This window comes from Siphateles boraxobius, unplaced genomic scaffold (assembly GCF_051911475.1).
Source record: "Siphateles boraxobius isolate OS27281-9 unplaced genomic scaffold, OSU_SipBor_1 5, whole genome shotgun sequence".
NCBI classification, from domain to species: Eukaryota; Metazoa; Chordata; class Actinopteri; order Cypriniformes; family Leuciscidae; genus Siphateles; species Siphateles boraxobius.
Genome location: NW_027509141.1, coordinates 27,527,628 through 27,549,815, shown reverse-complemented (window position 1 = coordinate 27,549,815; position 22,188 = coordinate 27,527,628). Strand labels below are relative to the sequence as shown.

Sequence of the window (22,188 nt, the reverse complement as noted above, 5' to 3'; positions counted from 1 at the left end):
TCTCTCTCGTCCTGGAGAAGCTGAGAGCACATAAATTATACCTAAAACTAGAGAAATGTGAGTTTCACACCACCTCAGTTCAGTTCCTGGGCTACATCATCGACCAACACAGAGTTCGGATGGACCAGAGGAAGGTGGAAACTATCCGGGACTGGCCCCAGCCTTCTACTGTAAAGGATCTTCAACGATTCCACGGCTTCGCCAATTTCTATCGAAGATTCATCCATAACTACAGTCACATCAGTTCTCCTCTAACATCTTCCCAAGGGACCGGCCCAAGTCTCTGTCCTTATCTCCTGAAACCATCACAGCCTTTCAACACCTCAAGGAAGCCTTCCAGACCGCTCCAATCCTAGTTCATCCTGACCCTGAAATTCCCTTTTTTGTAGAGGTGGATGCATCCTCTACAGGAGTTGGAGGGGTTCTCTCCCAGCGGCAGGGTGATCCTCCAAAACTCCATCCATATGTCTTCTTCTCTAAGAAGCTAACCCCCGGCGGAGCGGAACTATGATATCGGAAAACGTGAAACTGCTCGCCATCAAGTTGGCCTTAGAGGAGTGGAGTCATTGGCTGGAGGGAGCTAACCACCAGTTTGAGGTCATAACAGATCATTGAAACTTGGAATACCTCAGAGAGGCAAAAAGGTTAAATCCTCGTCAAGCTCAATAGGCCCTCTTCTTTACCCGCTTTGATTTTCTCGTGTCCTACCGGCCTGGCAGCAAGAATTGTAGAGCAGATGCTCTTTCCCATCTTTATAGTCCTCCCTGCAAAGATCCTTCGCCTGAACCTATTCTCCCTGCAGCCATGTTCGTCAACCCGATCGTTTGGGACATTGACGAGCAGATTTCCCAAGAGAACCAGCGTCACCCCGCTCCGCCGGGAGGTCCAGAGGGGTGCGTTTTCATACCTCGTCACCTTCGTACCACCCTTCTGGACTACGCACATACCACTCCGGGCTCTGGACATCCAGGTAGCAGGCGTACCCTCTCGCTCCTCAGTAACCGGTACTGGTGGCCGTCCTCCCAGGACATCTCCAGGTACGTAAGAGGATGCTCAGTCTGTGCTGACACCCCCAGAATACTCCCGGAGGGCAAGCTCGTGCCACTTCCTATTCCTCCATGTCCATGGTCCCACATTGGAGTAGATTTCATGATGGACCTTCCCCGATCCAGCAACCACACTTGCATCTTCGTCGTTGTGGATCGTTTTTCAAAGGCCTGCAAGCTAATTCCATTACCTGGACTTCGAACTGCTTTTGAGGCTGCTGAAGCCCTCTTCAATCATGTGTTTTGGAACTTCGGCATCCCCGAAGACTTTGTGTCGGATAGAGGTCCAGAATTAATATCTAGAGTGTGGCAAGCGTTCTTCAGACTCCTCGGGGTTACGGTCAGCTTGTCTTCTGGTTACCACCCTCAGACTAACAACCAAACTGAGCGGAAGATTGGACGGAGATTGGACGGTCCCTGAGGACCTATTGCCACCAGTACCAGGACAGCTGGAGCCAGTTCCTCCCCTGGGCCGAATAGGCACGAATTCTCTTCGGCAGTCCACCAATGGGCTCACCCCCTTTCAGTGTGTCCTGGGTTTTCAGCCTCCTCTCTTCCCTTGGTCCGGTGAGCCCTCAGAGGTTCCAGCTGTCGATTACTGGTTCCACCAGACCGAGGGGGTATGGGACTCGGCTCACGTGCATCTCCTGGACAGAAAGTGTGGCTTTCTACTCGAGACTTTCGCCTCCGCCTGCCTTGCCGTAAGCTGTATCCTCGATACATTGGTCCATTCACCGTGCAGAGGCAGCTGAACGAAGTCACCTACAGGCTAAACCTTCCTCCTCAATACCGAATCTCACCTTCTTTCCATGTGTCACTCTTGAAACCTTTCACTGAACCTGTCACTCCTCCTCCCACAGAACCTGTCCCGGCTGACGTACCTCCTCCTCCGGTGCCCATTGAAGAGGAACCCATCTACCAGGTCCGCACCATTTTGGACTCTCGGCGACGAGGTCCGCGGCTGGAATACCTGGTCGACTGGGAGGACTATGGCCCTGAGGAGCGGTCGTGGGTTCCTCGCGAGGACATCTTGGATCCTGCCCTTCTCACTCAGTTCCACGCCGACCATCCTGATCGCCCTGCTCCCAGGCCTCGTGGTAGACCTCGTCGCCGTCTTCGTCCCTCTTCGCAGTTGTCAAGAGCCGGCTTGGAGGAGGGGGGTACTGTCAGGATTCCACCAGCTCCATCCACTCCTCCCACTCATTCACTCACTCCTCCCACTCATTCATTATCACCAGAGTACTGATCACCATCACCTGCACCTCATCATTCCACCTCCCTTTATATTCAGCTCCCTTTCACTCACTCATTGTCTGGTCTCGTCGCTACATGACACACAGCTTCGCCTATGATACTCACCGGCAGCTTACCTGATTCCCTTTGGACTTGCTTCGACCCCTTGCCCGTGGACATCGTCTTCAGCCATCTGTTCCCATCTATCCATGTGATCTCCCATCTGCATCTGCAATAGAGACTCTTGTTATATTTCAGCTAAGTTACCATCTGATTATAATCTGTTTGAACTCACACCATATCTCCATCTGTTTCTGCTACAACTGTAAATAAACTTATTACACTTACCACCTGTCTGACTCCTGTTCCATCCGTGACAGTGAGCAGCTTTGGAGAATTCGATATTTCCCCATTGAAAGAGATGCTGTACTTGCATGACTGAAATAGCTGCCTGAGGCCCGCGTTTTAAAGATGGCTGCCAAGTGAAATGACTTGCCTTAAAGGGACTTTGGCTTAGTGTTAATTTTGTCACCTATTTTAAATTTAGTCTAAGCCTTAGTCTTAGTCTTAGTCTTGTCCTTGTTAGTTTTAGTCATATTTAGTCATTCACATATCTTTTTTTGTTAGTCAAGTTTTAGTCGACTAAAAGTCTCGTCATTTTAGTCTAGTTTTAGTCAAAATAAAACTCAATATATCTTAGTCAAGTTTTAGTCAAAACATTTTAGTCTTTTTTTTAAATACAAAATTATTTCTGAGATTATTTCTGATGACCATTTCAGTCAAATAGTGTTTCACGCTTCTCAAATATTGGTTAAATGTCATAATTACCTGACAAAATACAATTGTTGAATGATTTTTGTTGAATGCAACTTTGTTAAACATGTCTGGTTTTCTGAAGTTGTTCTGAAAAACAGAACGAACCGACCCTTTGAGAACTCAGCAGCATGGAGGATTTTTGCTGGAGGTATATGGATGACGACGACTTGGATTGGGTTTTCGGACTTCTCTTCCCCAGCCAAGGAGCGGGGGAGGAGAGATTTTCGGGGGACCCGCCAGGTAATTTTTCGTGGGACCCGGGGAGGTTGCAAAGGAGGAGGAGGTGGTCGAGAGGAGGGTCAACATCACTCTCCATCCTGGCCCCCCTTCGATCCTGGACCGGTGGAAGGCAGTTCTGGGCCGGCTTCTCGCCGTCATGGACGGAGGAGGAGGAGACGCCCGTCTGCCCAGCGAGAGACTGCTCACGTCCCGTCTGCCCAGCGAGAGACTGCTCACGTCCCGTCTGCCCAGCGAGAGACTGCTCACGTCCCGTCTGCCCAGCGAGAGACTGCTCACGTCCCGTCTGCCCAGCGAGAGACTGCTCACGTCCCGTCTGCCCAGCGAGAGACTGCTCACGTCCCGTCTGCCCAGCGAGAGACTGCTCACGTCCCGTCTGCCCAGCGAGAGACCGCTCACGTCCCGTCTGCCCAGCGAGAGACCGCTCACGTCCCGTCTGCCCAGCGAGAGACCGTTCACGTCCCGTCTGCCCAGCGAGAGACCGTTCGCGTCCCGTCTGTCCAGTCTGAGACCGAGCCAGAGATCCCCTTTGGCGTGGCCCCCAAAGTTGTGACGGACTATCTGGAGCGTCTGACTCGGATCTTGGAGAGACCGGTCTCTGCTATGCCTGTTCCAGAGGCAGAGCCTATGCTTGTTCCTGAGCCGGAGGCAGAGCCAGTGCCTGTTCCTGAGCCGGAGGCAGAGCGAGTGCCTGTTCCAGAGCTGGAGCTCATGTCGGTTCCGGACCCAGTGTTTGTGTCTGTGTTTGTGTCTGTCCTTGTGACTGTTTCTGTTCTAGTGTCTGTTCCTGAGCCGGAGGCAGAGCCAGTGCCTGTTCCTGAGCCGGAGCCGGAGGCAGAGCCAGTGCCTGTTCCTGAGCCGGAGGCAGAGCCAGTGTCTGTTCCCGAGCCGGTGTCTGTTCCCGAGCCGGTGTCTGTTCCTGAAAGATCTGCTCCGCCCTGGCCGCCCGAGAGGTCTGCACCGCCCTGGCCACCCGAGGGGTCTGCTCCGCCCTGGCCACCCGAGGGGTCTGCTCCGCCCTGGCCACCCGAGGGGTCTTCACCGCCCTGGCCACCCAAGGAGTCTTCACCGCCCTGGCCACCTGAAAGATCTGCTCCGCCTTGGCTGCCCGAGGGGTCTGCGCCGCCCTGGTCACCCGAGGAGTCTTCGCCGTCCGGGCCGCCCGAGGGCTCTTCGCCGCCCTGGCCGCCCGAGGGCTCTTCGCCGCCCTGGCCGCCCGAGGGCTCTTCGCCGCCCTGGCCGCCCGAGGGCTCTTCGCCGCCCTGGCCGCCCGATGGACTATATGTTTCGCCTTGGCCGGCCGATGGACTATGTGTTTCTCCCTCACCGACCTATGGACTCTCTGTTTCGCCCTGGCCGCCCGATGTCCCTGTCCCTCCCGTCCCGCCCTGGTCTGTCCCGCCCTGGTCTATCCCTTCAGTCCCTCCGATCAGTCCCTTCCGTTCCGCCCTGATGTTTCCTTCCTGCCCCGCCCTAGCCTGATGGAGCGTCTGGTAGCCGCTCCGTAGGGAGGGGGTTATGTCACATGCCTGTCCTGTCTTGTGTTGCACATGGGTGTTTGTTATGTTGTGCCATGTGCTGTTGTGATTGTTGATCCCTCCCCCTCGTTACCTGATTAGTGTTTGAGTTGTTCCACCTGTTCCCTTTTTAAGTCTCCTCTTGTATGCAGTCTTTGTCGGTTCGTTGTCATACGTCTTCCCAGTTCCTTGTTGATGTTCTTATGTTCAGAGTCAGTGTTGGTTTCATGTTCATGTTCACGTTTTCCCCCTCGTGGGTTTTTGATTTGTGTTTGTACGGTTTTTGTTATTAAATCCTCCTTGTTTTTGCACTTGAGTTCTCTTCCCATTTTTGTGTGCGTATATGTTGTTGCGTGACTATATATATATATATATATATATATATATATGCAATTAATTCAATATAAGTATGTGATTAGACTTATGGCTTAAATTAAATAGGCTACTACTAGTCGACTAGAAAAGAAAACTTTAGTCGTGCACGGGCAGCCCTACTTATTTCATATATTATTTCACATATTTTCTAACCAGCGCGTCACTGCGGGTGTTCTGAGCGAGCAGCGCGTAATCTTCAGAAAAGCGCTCTTGCTCTGGAGGAAATATTACCAATCCGCTCACATGCTCTGGCGTAAGACAATGTTTATCTTCTTCTGTTGTCTGAGAGTTGATTGACAGCTTTTAGATGCATTATTGGCATCGCCTCTGGTTACATGAACGTGTCACCGCATCAGAACCGAAAACATGGGGATTTTTTATCGACAACAATTGCACAACCTATTCGATATTCTATAATAAAATCAACTAATGGAATATTCGAAAATCGTCACTCATCCCTAGTAACCGCTGAATATTCTCTCATGATGAACAAGTAGAGACGATTGTAGACGAAAATGAAGAGAGATTTATCTTAGTTTGTATTTTATGCAAAACATTTTAGTCTCGTCTTTTTTCGTCAACAATAATGCCTGTTAATTTAGTCTTGGTCATCGTTTTTGGACATTGGTGCAATCTCGTCATCGTCTCGTCTTAGTCATGGAAAAAAAGGTCGTTGACGAACATATTTAGTCTCGTCTCGTCTGACGAAATTAACACTACTTTGGTTATACGTCGGAGTGCTGCCAACGAGGCAATCGGCTCTGACGCCCAAAAAGTTTTCATTTACAAAAAAAAAACAAAAAAAAAACGAACTCGGTGTTCCTTATTTCCTTTTCCTTGTCTATGAAATGACACAAGGCTACACTGTTTATGTTGTATCATTTGTTACTTCATTAATATTATTGAACAAAATTGTACAAAGCTATTTAACAGTATTGGAAAAAGTCTACAGTTTTGCAAACAGAGGAAAAATGATAGAAGAAGGATAAATAAAGTAAGGCCTTTTTTATAGTCTTCAAGGTTGCTGTTGAGAAGTTGAGCCAAATTCTTATTCTCATTGGGTCATGACAACCTGGTGGGCTGTTTCTGTGTTATGTTTATGCATGTCAGTAAAGGGAGGATGATTTACGCTGAGACTGGATTTAGTTACCAAAGACGTTTATGTAAACATTGCTCTCTGTGCAGACTGCATGCATAAACCACTGACCATGAAAACATCTTCAACATTTGAAAAATAATGTTGAAAATTATTAATGTGAAAATACATACATACAAACACACACATTAATATAAAAACATTTATAAGATTACATAATTCTGAAATCAACGAACATAGTTGCATTGACATTAGAGTCTAACTCAAAAACATTGTAATTCAAATGCAAAAGATGAGTTTTTATGTTTGTTAGTAAGGCTGACATGGTGGCCATGAAGTTTTGAAACTTTTTTAATTAAAAAGCGGATAAACAACATAATGGACTTGTTGGTTTAAACATCTGTTAAATTCGTTAAGCACAAGCACGTGGGCACACACACACACACACACACACACACACACACACACACACACACACACACACACACACACACACACACACACACACACACACACACACACACACACACACACACACACACACACACACACACACACACACACACACACACACACACACACACACACACACACACACACACACACACACACACACACACACAAATCATCCAGCATGACCATGACCTTGCAATGAAGGGAGCCATGATTGGAAATGCAGTAAAATAGAAATTTCAAATACAAGCAGGACACTTCAGATGGTCAGTTTTCAATATAAAATGTGCTGAATATAGGTGAAATGAAATATTAAGTCAGTTTCATTATGTTTTAAACCTGTAAACTTATTTTTAGAAGTTCCTATGAAGCATGTCTGACAAGCTCATAACAGGATAATAATTACATAAATAAAAAAAACATGTGTGCACTATATTCAAAGTCTTCTGAAGTCAAGTCACGGAATAGCTTTGTGTGAGAAAAAGACTGAAATTGATCTTATGCTTTGATAATCTTTTCCTTCGCAGAAGCTTAAAGCTTCTATGCTAATAGCTTACATTGCATAGAGTTTTATAATGTGTGTATGTATTTTCGTCCCAATTTGCATACTTATGCACTTTTCTATGCCGTTTTGTAGTATAAATAGTGCAACGAGTGTGAGAAAAAGGGCACTTTAAAGTGTTAATTTTGAGAAAAAGTCAGAATTGAGAGATAAAGAATTGCAATTACCTTTATTATTATTATTATTATTATTATTATTCTGTGGTGGAAGCAAACTTCCATAGTTTTACTTCTTGTCTGATTACAAAAAATAAATAAAATAAAAATAAAGTCAGATAACAATTGCATTCTGTAATTTTATCTATTCCGCATGTAGGTAGCTACTAAAGAATGTATTATTGGTAATTTAACAATTAAAGTGTAACTTCATCGATTTCCAATCCGCTTTGTATTGTTAGAATATCGGTAGTAATATGTGTATATTTTGCCTAAAACACTCTGTTCGTGGTCAGACAGTTTGAAACGTTGACTAGTACAAACATTGAGGTTTTTTTAAGAACTTTTCAAGTTCGAGGTTCTATATTTGTCACATAAGACCTACATAAACATGTGATGCAATGTAGTGAAATGGTTTTCCTCTAGATTCCCATCCCACAATGCAACAATAATAACAACAAGTTCAAACAAATAATATATATATATTGCAAACATGAATATAAAATAAAATCAGTATAATAATGTCTGTATGTAATGTATGTGTTTATACGTGGCGTATAAGGTCCGCAGACTCATCAAGTGTCCCCATTTCAGAGCCGGATTGCCTGAGGATAAAAACTCCTTCTCAGTCTCTCATTCTCATTTGCTCTTTGAATTCTTGCACCCAGGAGCAATACAAATCGACACCATAATGACTAAAAGTTTGCTAAGAAATATTTCCTACTAAAGCAATGCTGTGTTTGACTCAGGTAAGTGTATCCATAGCAAACAGGTGGGAGTGGTCTTGGATGGCCAACATGCCCAGTGCATTATTAGTGTTTGCTAAAAAAAGTTGAAGGCTAGTCACTTTTGGGGTCAATGATCTTAAAATCATGTTTATATTCACACTAAACTCAGAGAGAACAAGCTTTGCAACCAAAGGATCAACATTCAGTTGGCTGTTCAGTTTAAATGTGCTCAGTTCATGACTGATGAAAAGCTCTGCCCAAGTGAACAAGATGAGGCTCTTGTTGCTATGTACATATAAACCATATGAATAGAATGAAATTCTGGTAAAAGATCATTACGGTAATTATATTCTGCACTTGAGAACAATTTTCAAAAATCAATGCAAGCATCTTATCGCATTGTAAGCTCAGACAGTATGTGCGAGTATTTTACATCATTATATTATCCTTGAGGATTCTAAAATTAAACAGAGACATGTAAGCACTAGCCTTGTGATTATGTCATTATCTGGACCAACTCCTCAGATGTTCGTCCTACAGTAACTGACGTGTGCTTTGGCCCTCAAACTCACTAAACAGAACATAACTAAGAGCCTTCATTCAAGATACAGTCCCAGTTTCACAGGTGAAGACAGGTAGTGGAAGAACATTCACAAAAACTGGCGGTTAGACCTGCTGACCTTGAACAGATGCAGAGTTGGATCCAAAAAGGTATGTGAGTACATGTGCATGTATTGCTTCATCGGGAGGAGGGGGACAGGTGTTAGAGGAGGATGTGAAGGCTGTTTATTTGACATTGGCCTTGATGTAAATGGTAAAAAAATATATAATATTTTTTAAATAGATCAATTGTGTGAGTTGTCTCTCACCACACAATATTCTAATGCTTTCATTACTTCCTCCATGGTTTGTCCTTCGGCTATTCAGCATCAGGAGTGGCGCCTTTATATGACTTTCCATACAGCAAATCAATATGGTTTTATTTTCTTCTTTAGGAGACCAATGACATCAGTACACCCCCATCTGCCTCAGACAAACCCCGTAAATAATAATACAGATGACCCTGGACTTTATTAACAAAACAAAAATGATAAATTATTACAGGACCTTTGGAGTAAAGGGGCCACACACATACAACACACACACACACACACACACACACACACACACACACACACACACACACACACACACACACACACACACACACACACACACACACACACACACACACACACACACACACATGGGCTACTGTAAAATTGTCAAACCAGACAAGGCTAGTCTGGGACAGATGCCAATCTAGGAGGGAACATCTACTGTCACCTCCCATAGTTCTCAGAAATGAATAGATAAATACCTTCAGGCAAAACATTGCCTGCAATCTTTGGTAATGCAGTCTGGAAACTTGCTAGTCCTTTTCTTGTACCATTGCACTTTAATTATTTTTACTACTACTTTTGTTATTATTTATCGTATCTTTATATTTAGGAAAAGTTATTAAATGACCCTATGTGCTTTTTTAAAGTTGTGATTAGACTGGACTTCATTAACAAAACAAAAATAATAAATTATTACAGGATCTTTGGAGTAAAGGGGCCACACACACACACACACACACACACACACACACACACACACACACACACACACACACACACACACACACACACACACACACACACACACACACACACACACACACACACACACACACACACACACACACAATGTACATGAGGCAATACTTGATGAGGCAAAAGCACACATCATCATACAAGATATATATAGGGACTATAGCGCCCCCTATGTGTGCATCAGAGAGAGACAGTGGGAGGCGTCCAGTGCTCTTTAAAAACTCTAAACTATTTGGCATTTGGGTGGATGGTAACACAGAGACCTCAACTGTGCATGGAAATCTCCAAGCGTAAAGCTCCTCATAGTTTCAGCAAGGAAACATAACAGTTCCCGCAGCACCAGGAGGATGGCTTTCTTCGACAGCAGCTGCCACTGCAGCAGTGAAAGACGACAGAACAGCATCTTGTACAGCATTTTAAAGAACGACAGTCAGTCTGCGCAACTTGGGAACCAGCCGAGGACACCGAGACTCGCCGTGTCCATGCGCGCGTGTGCGTGCGGATCCAAGAGGAAGGTGTCTCTCCGTTCCCCTCAAACCACATGCAAAGCCGCCTCCGCGGTCCTGGTCAAGACCCTGAAGTTCGTGAAGAACGTCCCGTGTTTCCGAGAGCTGCCGGTGGATGACCAGCACACGCTGGTGCGGAGCAGCTGGGCGCCGCTGCTGGTGCTCGGCATGGCGCAGGACAGGATCGACTTCGAGACTTCGGAGACGCAGGAGCCCAGCATGTTGCAGCGGATTTTAACGAGCGGACAGGACAAGCAGGACAACCAGAGTAATAACAGTGGAGTGGCGTTGACCGACGTTCAGGGTATTAAAATGTTTCTGAGGAAATGCTGGGGACTGGACATAAGCACTAAGGAGTACGCGTACTTGAAAGGAGCTATTCTGTTCAACCCAGGTGAGACATGCTGCACAGTCACAGGACACTGTTAATATTCCTAATAATACTGATAATAATAATACAAATAACAAATACATGAATTAGGACCGTTCATAGTTTAAAAAGTAGTCTAATAATAGACAAAAGTAGAAATATATTGATATTAAAAATCAGTGCTTTGTTTATTGTATTATTAAAATGAATTAATAATAAGAGCACACTTCTATTAATAATTATTGTCATTATTATATTAAACTAATAAAAGTAATATTTACTTGTTAAATCGTTTAAAAGGACCGTTCAAACTATAAATAATATTCTTTGTCAAAGAATCTTATTGTCAATTTAATCATTCTTATTTGATCCCTATAATATTTCAAATTATGATACAAATTCTACTAGGATTCCATCATTTAAATTTTTTTTTTTTTTTTTTTTACTTTCGAGTACTTAGGTCAGTAGTTCAAATCATATTCAAATATGAATATATGACAATAGATGACTCAAAGTTTCAGAAACAGAGTATTATCCAATTATAGTAAAATATACAGGTAATCAAAAGGTATCTGTTTAGAGAGGGTAATTTAATGTTATTAAGATGTTTCTGGTACAGGATATAACAAGTCTCTTTCCATCTCTTGTTCTCAGATATTGTAGGGTTGCAATGTCAACATTACATCCAGGCCCTGCAGAGCGAGGCGAACCAGGCACTTAATGAATATGTCAAAATGATTCACCGCGGGGACAGTGCAAGATTCGCCAAACTCTTCCTCGCTCTCTCCATGCTGAGATCCATCAACGCCAACGTGGTGGCTGGTCTCTTCTTCAAACCGGTCATTGGAGCAGTCAACATGGAGGAACTTCTTCTGGAGATGTTTTATGGAAAATAAACTCTAATTCAAAAGCCAGGACTGAATTATCAAAGTTGGAAAGAATGGCAGTTGGCAGTGGATGGACAGATATTGAAAATGACTGATTCCTTTTTACACATGCTATTTTTGTACAATATATGAGAGCTCTCTTTTTGCCTTCTGAGTTGAACTCATCGCTGAATCCAAAGTTGATGACAATTTTTTTCCCATTTGGGGAAAGAGCTTTATAACTTTGTTCTGATTGTTTTTGTTTTGTTTTGTTTTTGTTTACTTGCTTTTATGTGATGGTGTGCCGCCTTATTCTGGTTGACACTTTATCATAACTTTCATTAAGAAATCATTAACAAGCATTCATATGGCATTTAATATATATTTTAAAATGTAATTATATTTGATTGAAAATTAATATATTACATCTAAAAATAGTGTTTCTCACTGTTTCATGACTATCAATTTGAATATATATATATATATATATATATATTACATAATGCAATAATTTTGGTTAGTATTGTTAATGAAAGTTATTATAAAGTTTAAACTCTATTTGAATATTAGAAAGTATTGTACATTTTTGTTATGCATTGACATTGGAACATGGTTACACTCCTTCACATTTCTCACAACATAATGGACAGATATGTTTGTTTTTTTTGCATTACAGTAACAGTTACATTTCGATAAACATGTCAACGGGATGACAGACCTAAGCACAAATACAAAACAGTTATGAAAATAAAAATAATAATTAGGAAATCATTGTTGATGACATTGTTTCTTACCTCAATGTAGCGATATAGTTTACCTAACCACTGCAGGCTACATAGACACGTAGACACAGGTGGCGACAAGGGACTGTATAAATGAGTCATTCAAAAACACCAAATGTAAGTTACTGTACTGATTCTTTTTGTCCTTTATGTAGTAGTAGGCTATGCTTTAAAGTTTAAAGTAACAGCCTCTTGATTTCGTTGACGTGTGTGTGTGATTTTCAAAAATAGCCTTTTGCAGTTGCAGTTTTTGCAATTTATATCACTATTACACTACAGTTATATTTAAACATGTTTGATAGTATTCAGTTAAATATACTAATTCTAGAATAATTTGCAAGTTCAAAACTAATAGAGCCAGACATGGAAAACCACAGGGTTTACAAGAACCAGGTAAGCATCTTTTACCTCTTCAACACAGTGAAAAATAATGAGGAAGAATAACTAGGCGCTTTGTGTGTATTTATGAAGACCTTGTAGGGCGGTAAGGAGAGATGATATATGACTGTTGTGACAAAGAGTCCTGAACTCTGGTTCATTCATCCCCCTCCTCAATATTCGGTCACCAAATGTATTTTTAATAAGTCTGAGCCTCCACGGCATGGACTTGAAGGTCGCTGTGACCCTTTCCTCTGTATCGGTATAGCTGAGCACTCTGTGTCACAAATATTCACCATGTATTGAGTTGTGGCTCCGTAGTTTCATTTATACCACATACTTAGTCTGGTATTAGTCAACGCTGTTCTATTCATGCAGAAAAACATATAAAAAGAAATCTAAAAGGATGCATTGAAGGGTCCTCCCAAAAAAAAAAATACAATACAAAAATGTACGGAATAAAAAAACATGTCTGCCCATGACTAGCCAAAGAGAGTAGCCAATAATGCATTCAGGTTAAATAACATAATAACATTATAAACATGTAATTAGACAGAAAACCAAGATGACAGTGAGAGAGACAAAAGGAATTAAATAAAATGAGTCTAATGGTTGTTTTGAAGACTACTGTCAAGCCAGTCATAGTTGAGCAAGCATGCAGGGACAAGTGAGATAGATAGAAGAAAGCTTGTTAGTCAGTATATTATAGTCTTACAATCACATTTGCACATACACTATCGTTTAAAAGTTTAAGGTGAATTAATACTTTCATTGAGCAAGGATGCATTACGTTAAACAAAAGTGACAGTAAAGACAAAACATTTGTATTTCAAAGAAATCCTGTTCTTTTGAACTTTTGAATTAACCCCTTGTACATCAATTTAAAAAAGTTACACATAGGTACACAGAGGACAAAAATGTGCTTGTTTAAAAACTGTCATAAAAATGTGAAGCTTGGGAGCACAGACTTGAGTTTGGTATCATTTTAAAGAAGACCCTTGGCAGATTATTGCTGAAGTAAAAAAATTATAATAAGTTAATCCCAAAAAAAGTTATATAGGTATAAGTTTATGAAAATTATTTATGAAAATTATTTTATACAAAATATATATTTTATAAATCAAGTTGAACTCTAAAACGGCAAGAAAATCAAAGCCATACATCTAAATAAATTGTGTTCCAAATTTGAGGATGATATCTCAAAAATGAGCTTTCGGTAAGAGTTTGTTTGGGTGCAGTAACAGATTTTCTCCATTGGGTGCCAGCAAAACTCCACTGGTGCACACAGTGATTGGATTTGTTATTTGCAGTTGAGTTTTTCTCTCTCAATATTACAAACACACACATGCACACACACACACACACACACACACACACACACACACACACACACACACACACACACACACACACACACACACACACACACACACACACACACACACACACACACACATTTTTTTATAACACACACACTCTGACATCCATACCAACACAGCCACACAAATATCGTTGCATAATTTATCCAATTGGCTCTATAATATGCTGAAGCAAAAAACAGGAATAAAGCGATATTTGTTTTATAGGCCAAACCCCAAAAAATGACATCATCTGATAAAAAATAGTAAAAATTAAAATTTTGAAGCCTTGTCAACCGAATGAAAGCCTCTTAACAAAGATTGCATCATTTTATAGTTAAATGGCCCTGGGATTAAAAATTGCAGTTTTAATGACTTTCAATGGGGACATTTTTGTCCAAAAGGCGCTAAGTGGGAGTATTTTGTGTAGCTAGAGCAAAAAAGATTTTTTTAAGAAAATGGCGGTGAAATAGTAAAATTCCAATAAAAACCCACACCTCTGACAAATTTTATGCAGTTAGCATTAACACAGGCAAAGTGATCAAAAAAAACAAAACTGAAAAGGACAAAAATGTCCATAAGGATGCAAAAATACTAAGTCACAATTTTTTGAGGCATCCGATGCAATCAGTTTATAGCTAAGGTCCATTTGATTTGACACACTTAAAACATTATTCCAAAAATATACCAAAACATATATTCCATTTATGTCCTTATTATTTTGAAGTTACTGGTAAGCCCCATGTTCATGTGTTGACATCTAGCACATGCTTGAAAGCACATGCCACGTTTGTGGTCAGTGTTCACCATCATCCATACATGCAGCTCTTTGCAGCAAGAGGTGTCTGAAATATTTATCGGCTTTCCTTGCCAACAGAAGTCACTGCTCTTTAGTAGTGTGTCTCAGGCGCCAGGATAAGAGAGTCCCTGTCATAGACTGCTGAGCAACTCTTCTCATTGCAGCTGATGGAAGAAATGACATGTCATTGTTATTGTTTTAACATTTGAACTTTGAGCTGTTAAACAGTAACATCAAATACATCACCTGCATTGTTCAGTAGTCATTGCATTGTCCTCACAGATTTTAACTATGGTGTCCATGCGATCATCCTCAGGCTTTTGAAACCTGTGAATACATCTTAATGACTAAAATATTTAAAGGGATAGTTCACCCAAAAATTCTGTCATTAATTACTCACCCACATGTCATTCTAAATCTCGTTCTAAGACTTTCGTTTCATTTATCTTCAGAACACAAATGAAGATCTTTTTGTTGAAATCTGAGAGCTTTCTATCCTTCCATAGACAGCAACGCAACAACAACTTTGACTCTTCAAAAACTTCACAAAGAGATCGTAAAACACTAAATTGAGCGATTTATCGCTTTATTATGAACAGATTAAATCTCGGCTTTCGTTACATATAAACATTGATCAGCGAACATAAACAGAAGCTCAACCGAACCTGCTTGACGCACGACAACAAAACTCATTGGTTCTTGTGGCAGCCTAAATGTGGCAGCCTAAATGTACTGCGTAACACACGACAATGAACCTCATTGGTCAAGCAAACATGCTCGATCTTCCGTTTACCACAAGTGATGTGTGCGTTGATGAATGTTTATATGTGAAAAAAAATATTAAATTCAATCTGTTCATCAAATAAAGCGATTAAGTCTCTTCAAAAAATTTCGATTCATAATTCATATGGATTAGTTTTACAATCTATTTATGAACTTTTGAAGCGTCAAATTGGTAGTTGGTAGCTGTCTAGGGACAGAAAGCTCTCAGATTTCCTCAAAAAGATCTTCATTTGGGTTCCGGAGATGAACGAAAGTCTAGTTGGTTTGGAAAGACATGAAGACGAGTAATTAATGAAAGAATTTTAATTTTTGGGTAAACTATCCTTTTTACTACCCATATTAAGCAAATGGAAAGTAGAAGTAAAATATAAGCATGAATATTTAAATATAAAAACAACCTGGGTTCCAGGCGCTCTTTCACTTTTGCTATGGATAAGATGTAGGGTCCAATTTGTCGTGTAATGGTTGTCAAGTAGGAATTTTCTTGCTTCAGCTGCAGAAGGTCGTGAAGCTGTGCTGTAATTAGTAAATTAATTAGTTCACAAATTAATAGTTTAACTTGCATGAAAGAATGAACCCTGAGGCATCACATGCAGAAAATTTGTTGTTTTTCCTCACCTTCATAGATCTCTTGCTCATTGGTTACTCTTTGAAAGGTCACATCCCATATCTGGAAACACAACGAATAAATTTGAAGTTGCACTGTTGTGTTTTTAAAAACAAAACATTTTTTTTGCAGGAATTATAATTTAGCCTCACCTCCTGAAATACGCCCCTCTGGGTCTGCACGGCAGAGTACTGGGATGCAATCTGTTCATCAATGACTAGAGACCTTTCCAGGATCTTATCCATGGTGTCCATATTGATGAAAGAGTGATGTTTTGTCAGGTCTCTGTGCATCTCCTGAACCTCATCCTTCAGCCTCTGGACTTCTGTCTGAAGTACCTGGCACAAGCAATATGCATATAATTGATCAAATAATACACATATACACAAATGGATTTTTATTTGTATTCATTTTGTACTCAAAATACAAGAACAAGCACTGTTTTTAGAGTACATGAATGGAATCAAAAGGCATTTGATTCTCTTGGTTTCAGCATTCAAAAATGGTGAAGTAATTGAAGAGATTATTTAATCTATACAATATAATATACTTTAACATGTCTCTACACTCTTAGAAGAAAATATTCTATATAGAACCCTAAAGCAGTGGTTCACCCAAAAATGAAAATTCTGCCATAATTTACTCACCCTCATGTTGTTTTAAACCTGCATGTGTATCTTTGTTCAACTGAATGCAAAAAAAGATATTTTGAAGAATGTTGGTAACCAAAGAGTTGCTGGCTCCTATTGACTTCCATTGTATAAAAAATAAAATACTATGGAAGGCAATGGGAACCAACCATGTTGGTTACCAACATTCTTCAAAATATCTTCTTTTTTGTTTAACAGAACAAAGAAACTCATACAGAACAACTTCAGGTTGAGTAAATGATGACAGAATTTTCCTTTTCTTTATTGGGTGAACTGAACTCTCTCTTACATTAATGCTGGTTTTGTCTTATTTTAAATCATGACATCATCTTGAGGCCCCCTTTGAAATTTGCTGTGGCCCCCAGTGGACCCTGGCCCCCTGGTTAAGAACCATTGCCTTAAAAGGTTCTGTCAGGCATTCATATAGAACCTTCTAGGGATTCCCATCATGAGGTATTTCCATTTAAAACAGAATGATGAGGCTGACATATCATTTTTCTATAATAGAAGTTTAATTCTGTCCATGTTTAGGGGTAGACTGACGTATCAAAGAGGACTAATTCTCACCCTGTAGCTCTTCTCAAAGTTGCGGCAGTGCTCGGTAAAGGGTGACTCTCTGCCCTCGGCCAGCAGCACCTTGGTACAAATGTATCTGTGAAAGGTAGGCCGGCGGCCAAAAGGCATTTCACTGAGAGATGGGGACGGGCAAGACATAGACAGAGCTGACAGCCTGTGAAAGGAAATGAGAGATCCTCACATCATTCTTTTCACCTGTAGTCAGAATTGTTTTTAAAGGCAACGATTCCCCTCCAAAGTTTTTAACCTGGCAGCTACTGACATAGAATGGACTTTAGGCCAATGGGAAAATCCTTAAAGATGCACATGCAAATACAAAAAAAAGTTCACATTTTGTTACAAACAAAACAATTTTGTTATTTACAGATACAACAAACAGGTTTAACAAAACTTTTTTTTTTTTGTTGCTAAAACCTTATAGAATAAACAATCCAAAAAAATATTTAATAAATAAACATCTAAAGCAGTGTTGTTATTTATTAATATTTTCATATGATTTTAAAATGCTTTTGTCATTGTTAGTTTTTTAATATTTCTTTTTAACTTTAATGGTGACACTTTACAATAAGGTTTAATTTGTTAACATTAGTTAATGTAATAACTAACATGAACTAACAATGAACAAAACATTTTGTTACAGTATTTATTAATCTTTGTTATTAGTTAATAAAAATACAGTTGTTCATTCATGTTAGTTCTAATTAATGTTAACAAACACAACTTTTGATTTTAATAATGTATTAGTAAATGTTGAAATTAACAATCATTTAGATTTATATGTGCTGTAGCATTGTTCATTCTTAATTCATGTTAACTAAAGTAGTTACCTAATGTTAACTAATGAAACCTTATAGGCCTAGTAAAGTGTCACCACTGCGATTTATGTAGTTTATAATTTGTATTTAGTTTTAGTCATTTTATTTCAGCTTAATTTCAATTGACGAAAACGATTTAATAGTTAAAGTTTCTGTTAACAATAATGACACTGACCTAACGTAATTCTCTATGGCTGAAGCACAACATTAATATATTTTGTAACAACCATCAAAACATTGACAATTCAGACCTATTTTGGCTTAAATTAAACTCAGATTCTGGTGCTTATCAATTTTCAGAGCTTGATGACCATTGATGGTCACTACAATTAACGATGCACAGAAATGCAGCATTCCCACCTCAGTCCACAAACTTCAGTTGGAAATTCCTGAGGTTCAGGAACAAGAATTAAAAGATCAAGAATTAAAATCCATCTTGAAAGCTCATTATGTTACTAAGAAAACAACAAGAATAAATACAGTTACCTTAGTTTCAAAGCTCCTCTAATCTCTCTCCCCTAGTAATGTGGCCGTACAAGTCCCTCGAGTGAGTCTGAACAATGTATGTTCTCCGAGCCTAAGTGACAAGCGTCCCACCCCCTTACTTTTACCAATTTAAGATCCTGGCACCAACGGTGACATCAGCAGCTTTGGAACAAAGTGCTTCGTGTGAACTCTGTGCAACGAGCAGAATCCGAAACACTTCTCTGAAATTCTGTTAAAAATAGTGAGAGAAGCCTGACGCCTGTACTATCCTGTCTGCTGTCATGGGGGCAGATGGGGGAGGACGTATGTTTGGTGGAGGGCTTCACAAACCTGAAAACGGTAGGGATGATTGATGTGGAAAGTTGTCACAGGGACTTGCGTCATTGGACTCTCTATGGAGAGATGGAGGTTGCTGTGGTGGAATAGCTGTATACATTCTGATCTATTATCACAAAAATGTAAAATGTAAAAAATGTGGGAATGCCACTGCATTACATAACAAAATATCAAACGAACACATTCAATTTATCAATACTGACAGTAAAGACATTTGTAATGTTACACACGATTTCTATTCCAAATAAATGTTTTTTTTTTTTACTTTCCATTTATCAGAGGATCCTGAAAAATTGATCACGGTTTCCACAAAAATATTAAGCACAGCTGTTTTCAACATTGATAATAATAAGAAATGTTTCAAATCAGCATGTTAGAATGATTTCTGAAGGATCATGTGAAGAAAGGAGGGATGATGCTAAAAATTCAACTTTGCTATCAGAGGAAAAAAATCCATTTTAAAATATATTAAAATAGAAAACATTTATAATATTTCACAGTGCCTGATTTTACTGTATTTTTTATCAAATAATTGTAGCCTTGGTGAGCATAAGAGACTTTAAAAAAAAAAAAACATTAACAAAATCTTTATGATCTGAAACCTTTGGTGTACATTAGTGTTGTCACGATACCAAAATGATGACTTTGATACAATTGAATAACAGAATTCAATGTTTTATTAGTTAATATATAAAAAAAATCTCACTTGGCCAGCGTGTTTCTACCCTGCTTTTCTACAATTCCTTCCCCTTTATTAAAAAACATTTTTAAAAAAATGTGCATGCCACACAGTGTGAACCTTGTGGCGAGCAGGACGAGGCCGAGGGCCGTGAGAGAGCGGTGTGAGGCCAGTGGCGATTACTAATGAGCTACACCAGCGCGACGCACCGGTCTCGTATCTCTTACGGAGGAGCGGAAGCATAATAGGAGGTGCGACGACGGCAATGGATGAGAGAGGCCAGCTCTGCATCCCAGTTTGCCTACTTATACTACGCCCTAAAAGTATGTACTCTTTTTGTGAAGAATATTAGGGCAATATTAGCCATTAGAGTGCACATCGATCTGCACTTCGGAATCTGACCATCCAGGTATCTTTGGAACACTCATTTCAACTACGATTTGGGATGTACTAATTATATTTTCGAATACTATTTAGGACAGATAGTATGCGAATTGGGATGCACCACAGGCCTGGACTTATGTTGTGTTTAATATGTGACAGCAGTCGTCCGTGAGGGGCGTGTAGTATCCCAGAGTGCAGTCTGGACGATGGGGCGGGGTGACACATTTGGGCGCGGCGTGAAGATATCCCAACCCCCAATTTAATTGGTTTATAATACAGCAACCTCATTGGTTGTAGACGATTCAGGTCTGTGCATGGGCAGTCCTTTATGTACAGTTGTTGTGAATGATTTGGCCATATTAAAGAAGTATTAAATGCTAACTTTAATCGTATCTCATTATCAGTTTACCATGGTAATTTTAGTACAGATATATTGGCTAATGTTTTATTGTACTTAGGACACAGAATAGAAGACATTGTTTAAAAACGAACTCTGGTGACTGCACCTGGCGTACTTCAGGCTAATAGAGTTGTCATTCACTTGGCTTCTACAAATGTCCATCAAGATCGGTAGATCCGAACAATGACATATCCGAATTATGACAATTCACTGTATTAAAATAAGGCACCAGACAAACCCGAACGCAAGCAGCTGATTTTAAATTCTAAAGCAGGATCATTTTTTGTTGTTGATTTTTTTAATGAGATTTGTTGTCCAATGCGGTGAGGACCCCTCGGGTGGCCATGGCGGTGAGGACCCTTCGGGTGGCCATGGCGGTGAGGACCCTTCGGGCGGCCATGGTGGTGAGGACCCTTCGGGCGGCCATGGCGGTTAGGACCCTTCGGGCGGCCATGGCGGTGAGGACCTCTCGGGCGGCCATGGCGGTGAGGACCCTTGGGGTGGCCATGGCAGTGAGGACCCTTCGGGTGGCCATGGCGGTGAGGACCCTTCGGGTGGGCGCCCCCCCAAAATTTTAATGGGGAAATTAACAGGAAAGGGGGGATCCGGCAGCAAAGGGGGTCTTTGGCTGGGCAGGCCTGCGGTGAAGAGGGCTTTGAGCTAAGCAGGACCAGCGGCAAAGGAAACTCTGGGCTGGACAGGACTGGAGCAGGATCAGTGGGCTCTGGTGCAGGATCAGTGGGTTCTGGTGCAGGATCAGTGGGCTCTGGTGCATCTGGTGCAGGATCACTGGGCTCTGGCGCAGGATCAACGGGCTCTGGCGCAGGATCAACGGGCTCTGGCGCAGGATCAACGGGCTCTGGCGCAGGATCAACGGGCTCTGGCGCAGGATCAACGGGCTCTGGTGCAAGATCAACGGGCTCTGGCGCAGGATCAACGGGCTCTGGCGCAGGATCAACGGGCTCTGGCGCAGGATCAACGGGCTCTGGCGCAGGACTGGACGGGACCAGCACATCATGGGACTCGGAACTGGACGGGGCAAGCACATCATGGGACTCGGAACTGGACGGGACCAGCACATCATGGGACTCGGTACTGGACGGGACCAGCACATCTTGGGACTCGGAACTGGACGGGACCAGCACATCATGGGACTCGGAACTGGACGGGACCAGCACATCATGGGACTCGGAACTGGACGGGACCAGCACATCATGGGACTCGGAACTGGACGGGACCAGCACATCATGGGACTCGGAACTGGACTCATGGGCCAGAGCTGATGTGCGTGTAGCCCACACACACAGTATCGCCGCAGACATCACAATCAGCGCTGTGTCTTCTCGTGTGGACTCACGTGTGGTGTGCTCCGGAACAAACACCGGCTCAGGAACGGGCACAGTCTCTTGCTCGAAGACTGGCTCTGGCTCTTGCTCGAAGACTGGCTCTGGAAAAGCAGACACTGGCTTCGGCTCTGGCGGGCAGGCGATGGGCTCAGGCACTGGCGGGCTTGGAACTGATTGGAGTGGGAGATCTTCTACGAGGTAGTTGGATCCAC

The 22,188-nt window shown here is 41.6% G+C and overlaps 2 protein-coding genes across 4 annotated transcripts; one reads left to right on the top strand and one right to left on the bottom strand.

Annotated features, from left to right (window-relative positions):
• Nucleotides 1-9,950: 9,950 nt before the first annotated feature.
• On the top strand, nucleotides 9,951-11,959 carry nr0b1 (nuclear receptor subfamily 0, group B, member 1). The gene is made up of 2 exons (XM_077204318.1): nucleotides 9,951-10,755; nucleotides 11,386-11,959. The coding sequence occupies exons 1-2, from the start codon at nucleotides 10,203-10,205 to the stop codon at nucleotides 11,625-11,627; spliced, it is 795 nt and encodes a 264-aa protein (XP_077060433.1). The 5' UTR covers nucleotides 9,951-10,202; the 3' UTR covers nucleotides 11,628-11,959.
• A 1,619-nt stretch (nucleotides 11,960-13,578) lies between these two features.
• Nucleotides 13,579-19,277, bottom strand: rnf207a (ring finger protein 207a). Of its 3 annotated transcripts, XM_077203688.1 has the most exons (8): nucleotides 18,832-19,277; nucleotides 18,706-18,734; nucleotides 17,522-17,684; nucleotides 16,457-16,642; nucleotides 16,316-16,367; nucleotides 16,096-16,213; nucleotides 15,161-15,241; nucleotides 13,579-15,078 (listed from the first exon to the last, which is right to left on the bottom strand). In XM_077203688.1, exons 3-8 carry the CDS (start codon nucleotides 17,666-17,668, stop codon nucleotides 15,006-15,008), a joined length of 657 nt encoding a protein of 218 aa, XP_077059803.1. In that variant the 5' UTR covers nucleotides 17,669-17,684; nucleotides 18,706-18,734; nucleotides 18,832-19,277; the 3' UTR covers nucleotides 13,579-15,005. The 3 variants fall into 3 exon arrangements, with proteins under 3 accessions (XP_077059803.1, XP_077059804.1, XP_077059802.1); XM_077203689.1 differs by lacking the exon at nucleotides 18,706-18,734 and having other exon boundaries at nucleotides 19,162-19,277; XM_077203687.1 differs by lacking the exon at nucleotides 18,706-18,734 and having other exon boundaries at nucleotides 14,205-15,078.
• Between the last annotated feature and the right edge of the window lie 2,911 nt (nucleotides 19,278-22,188).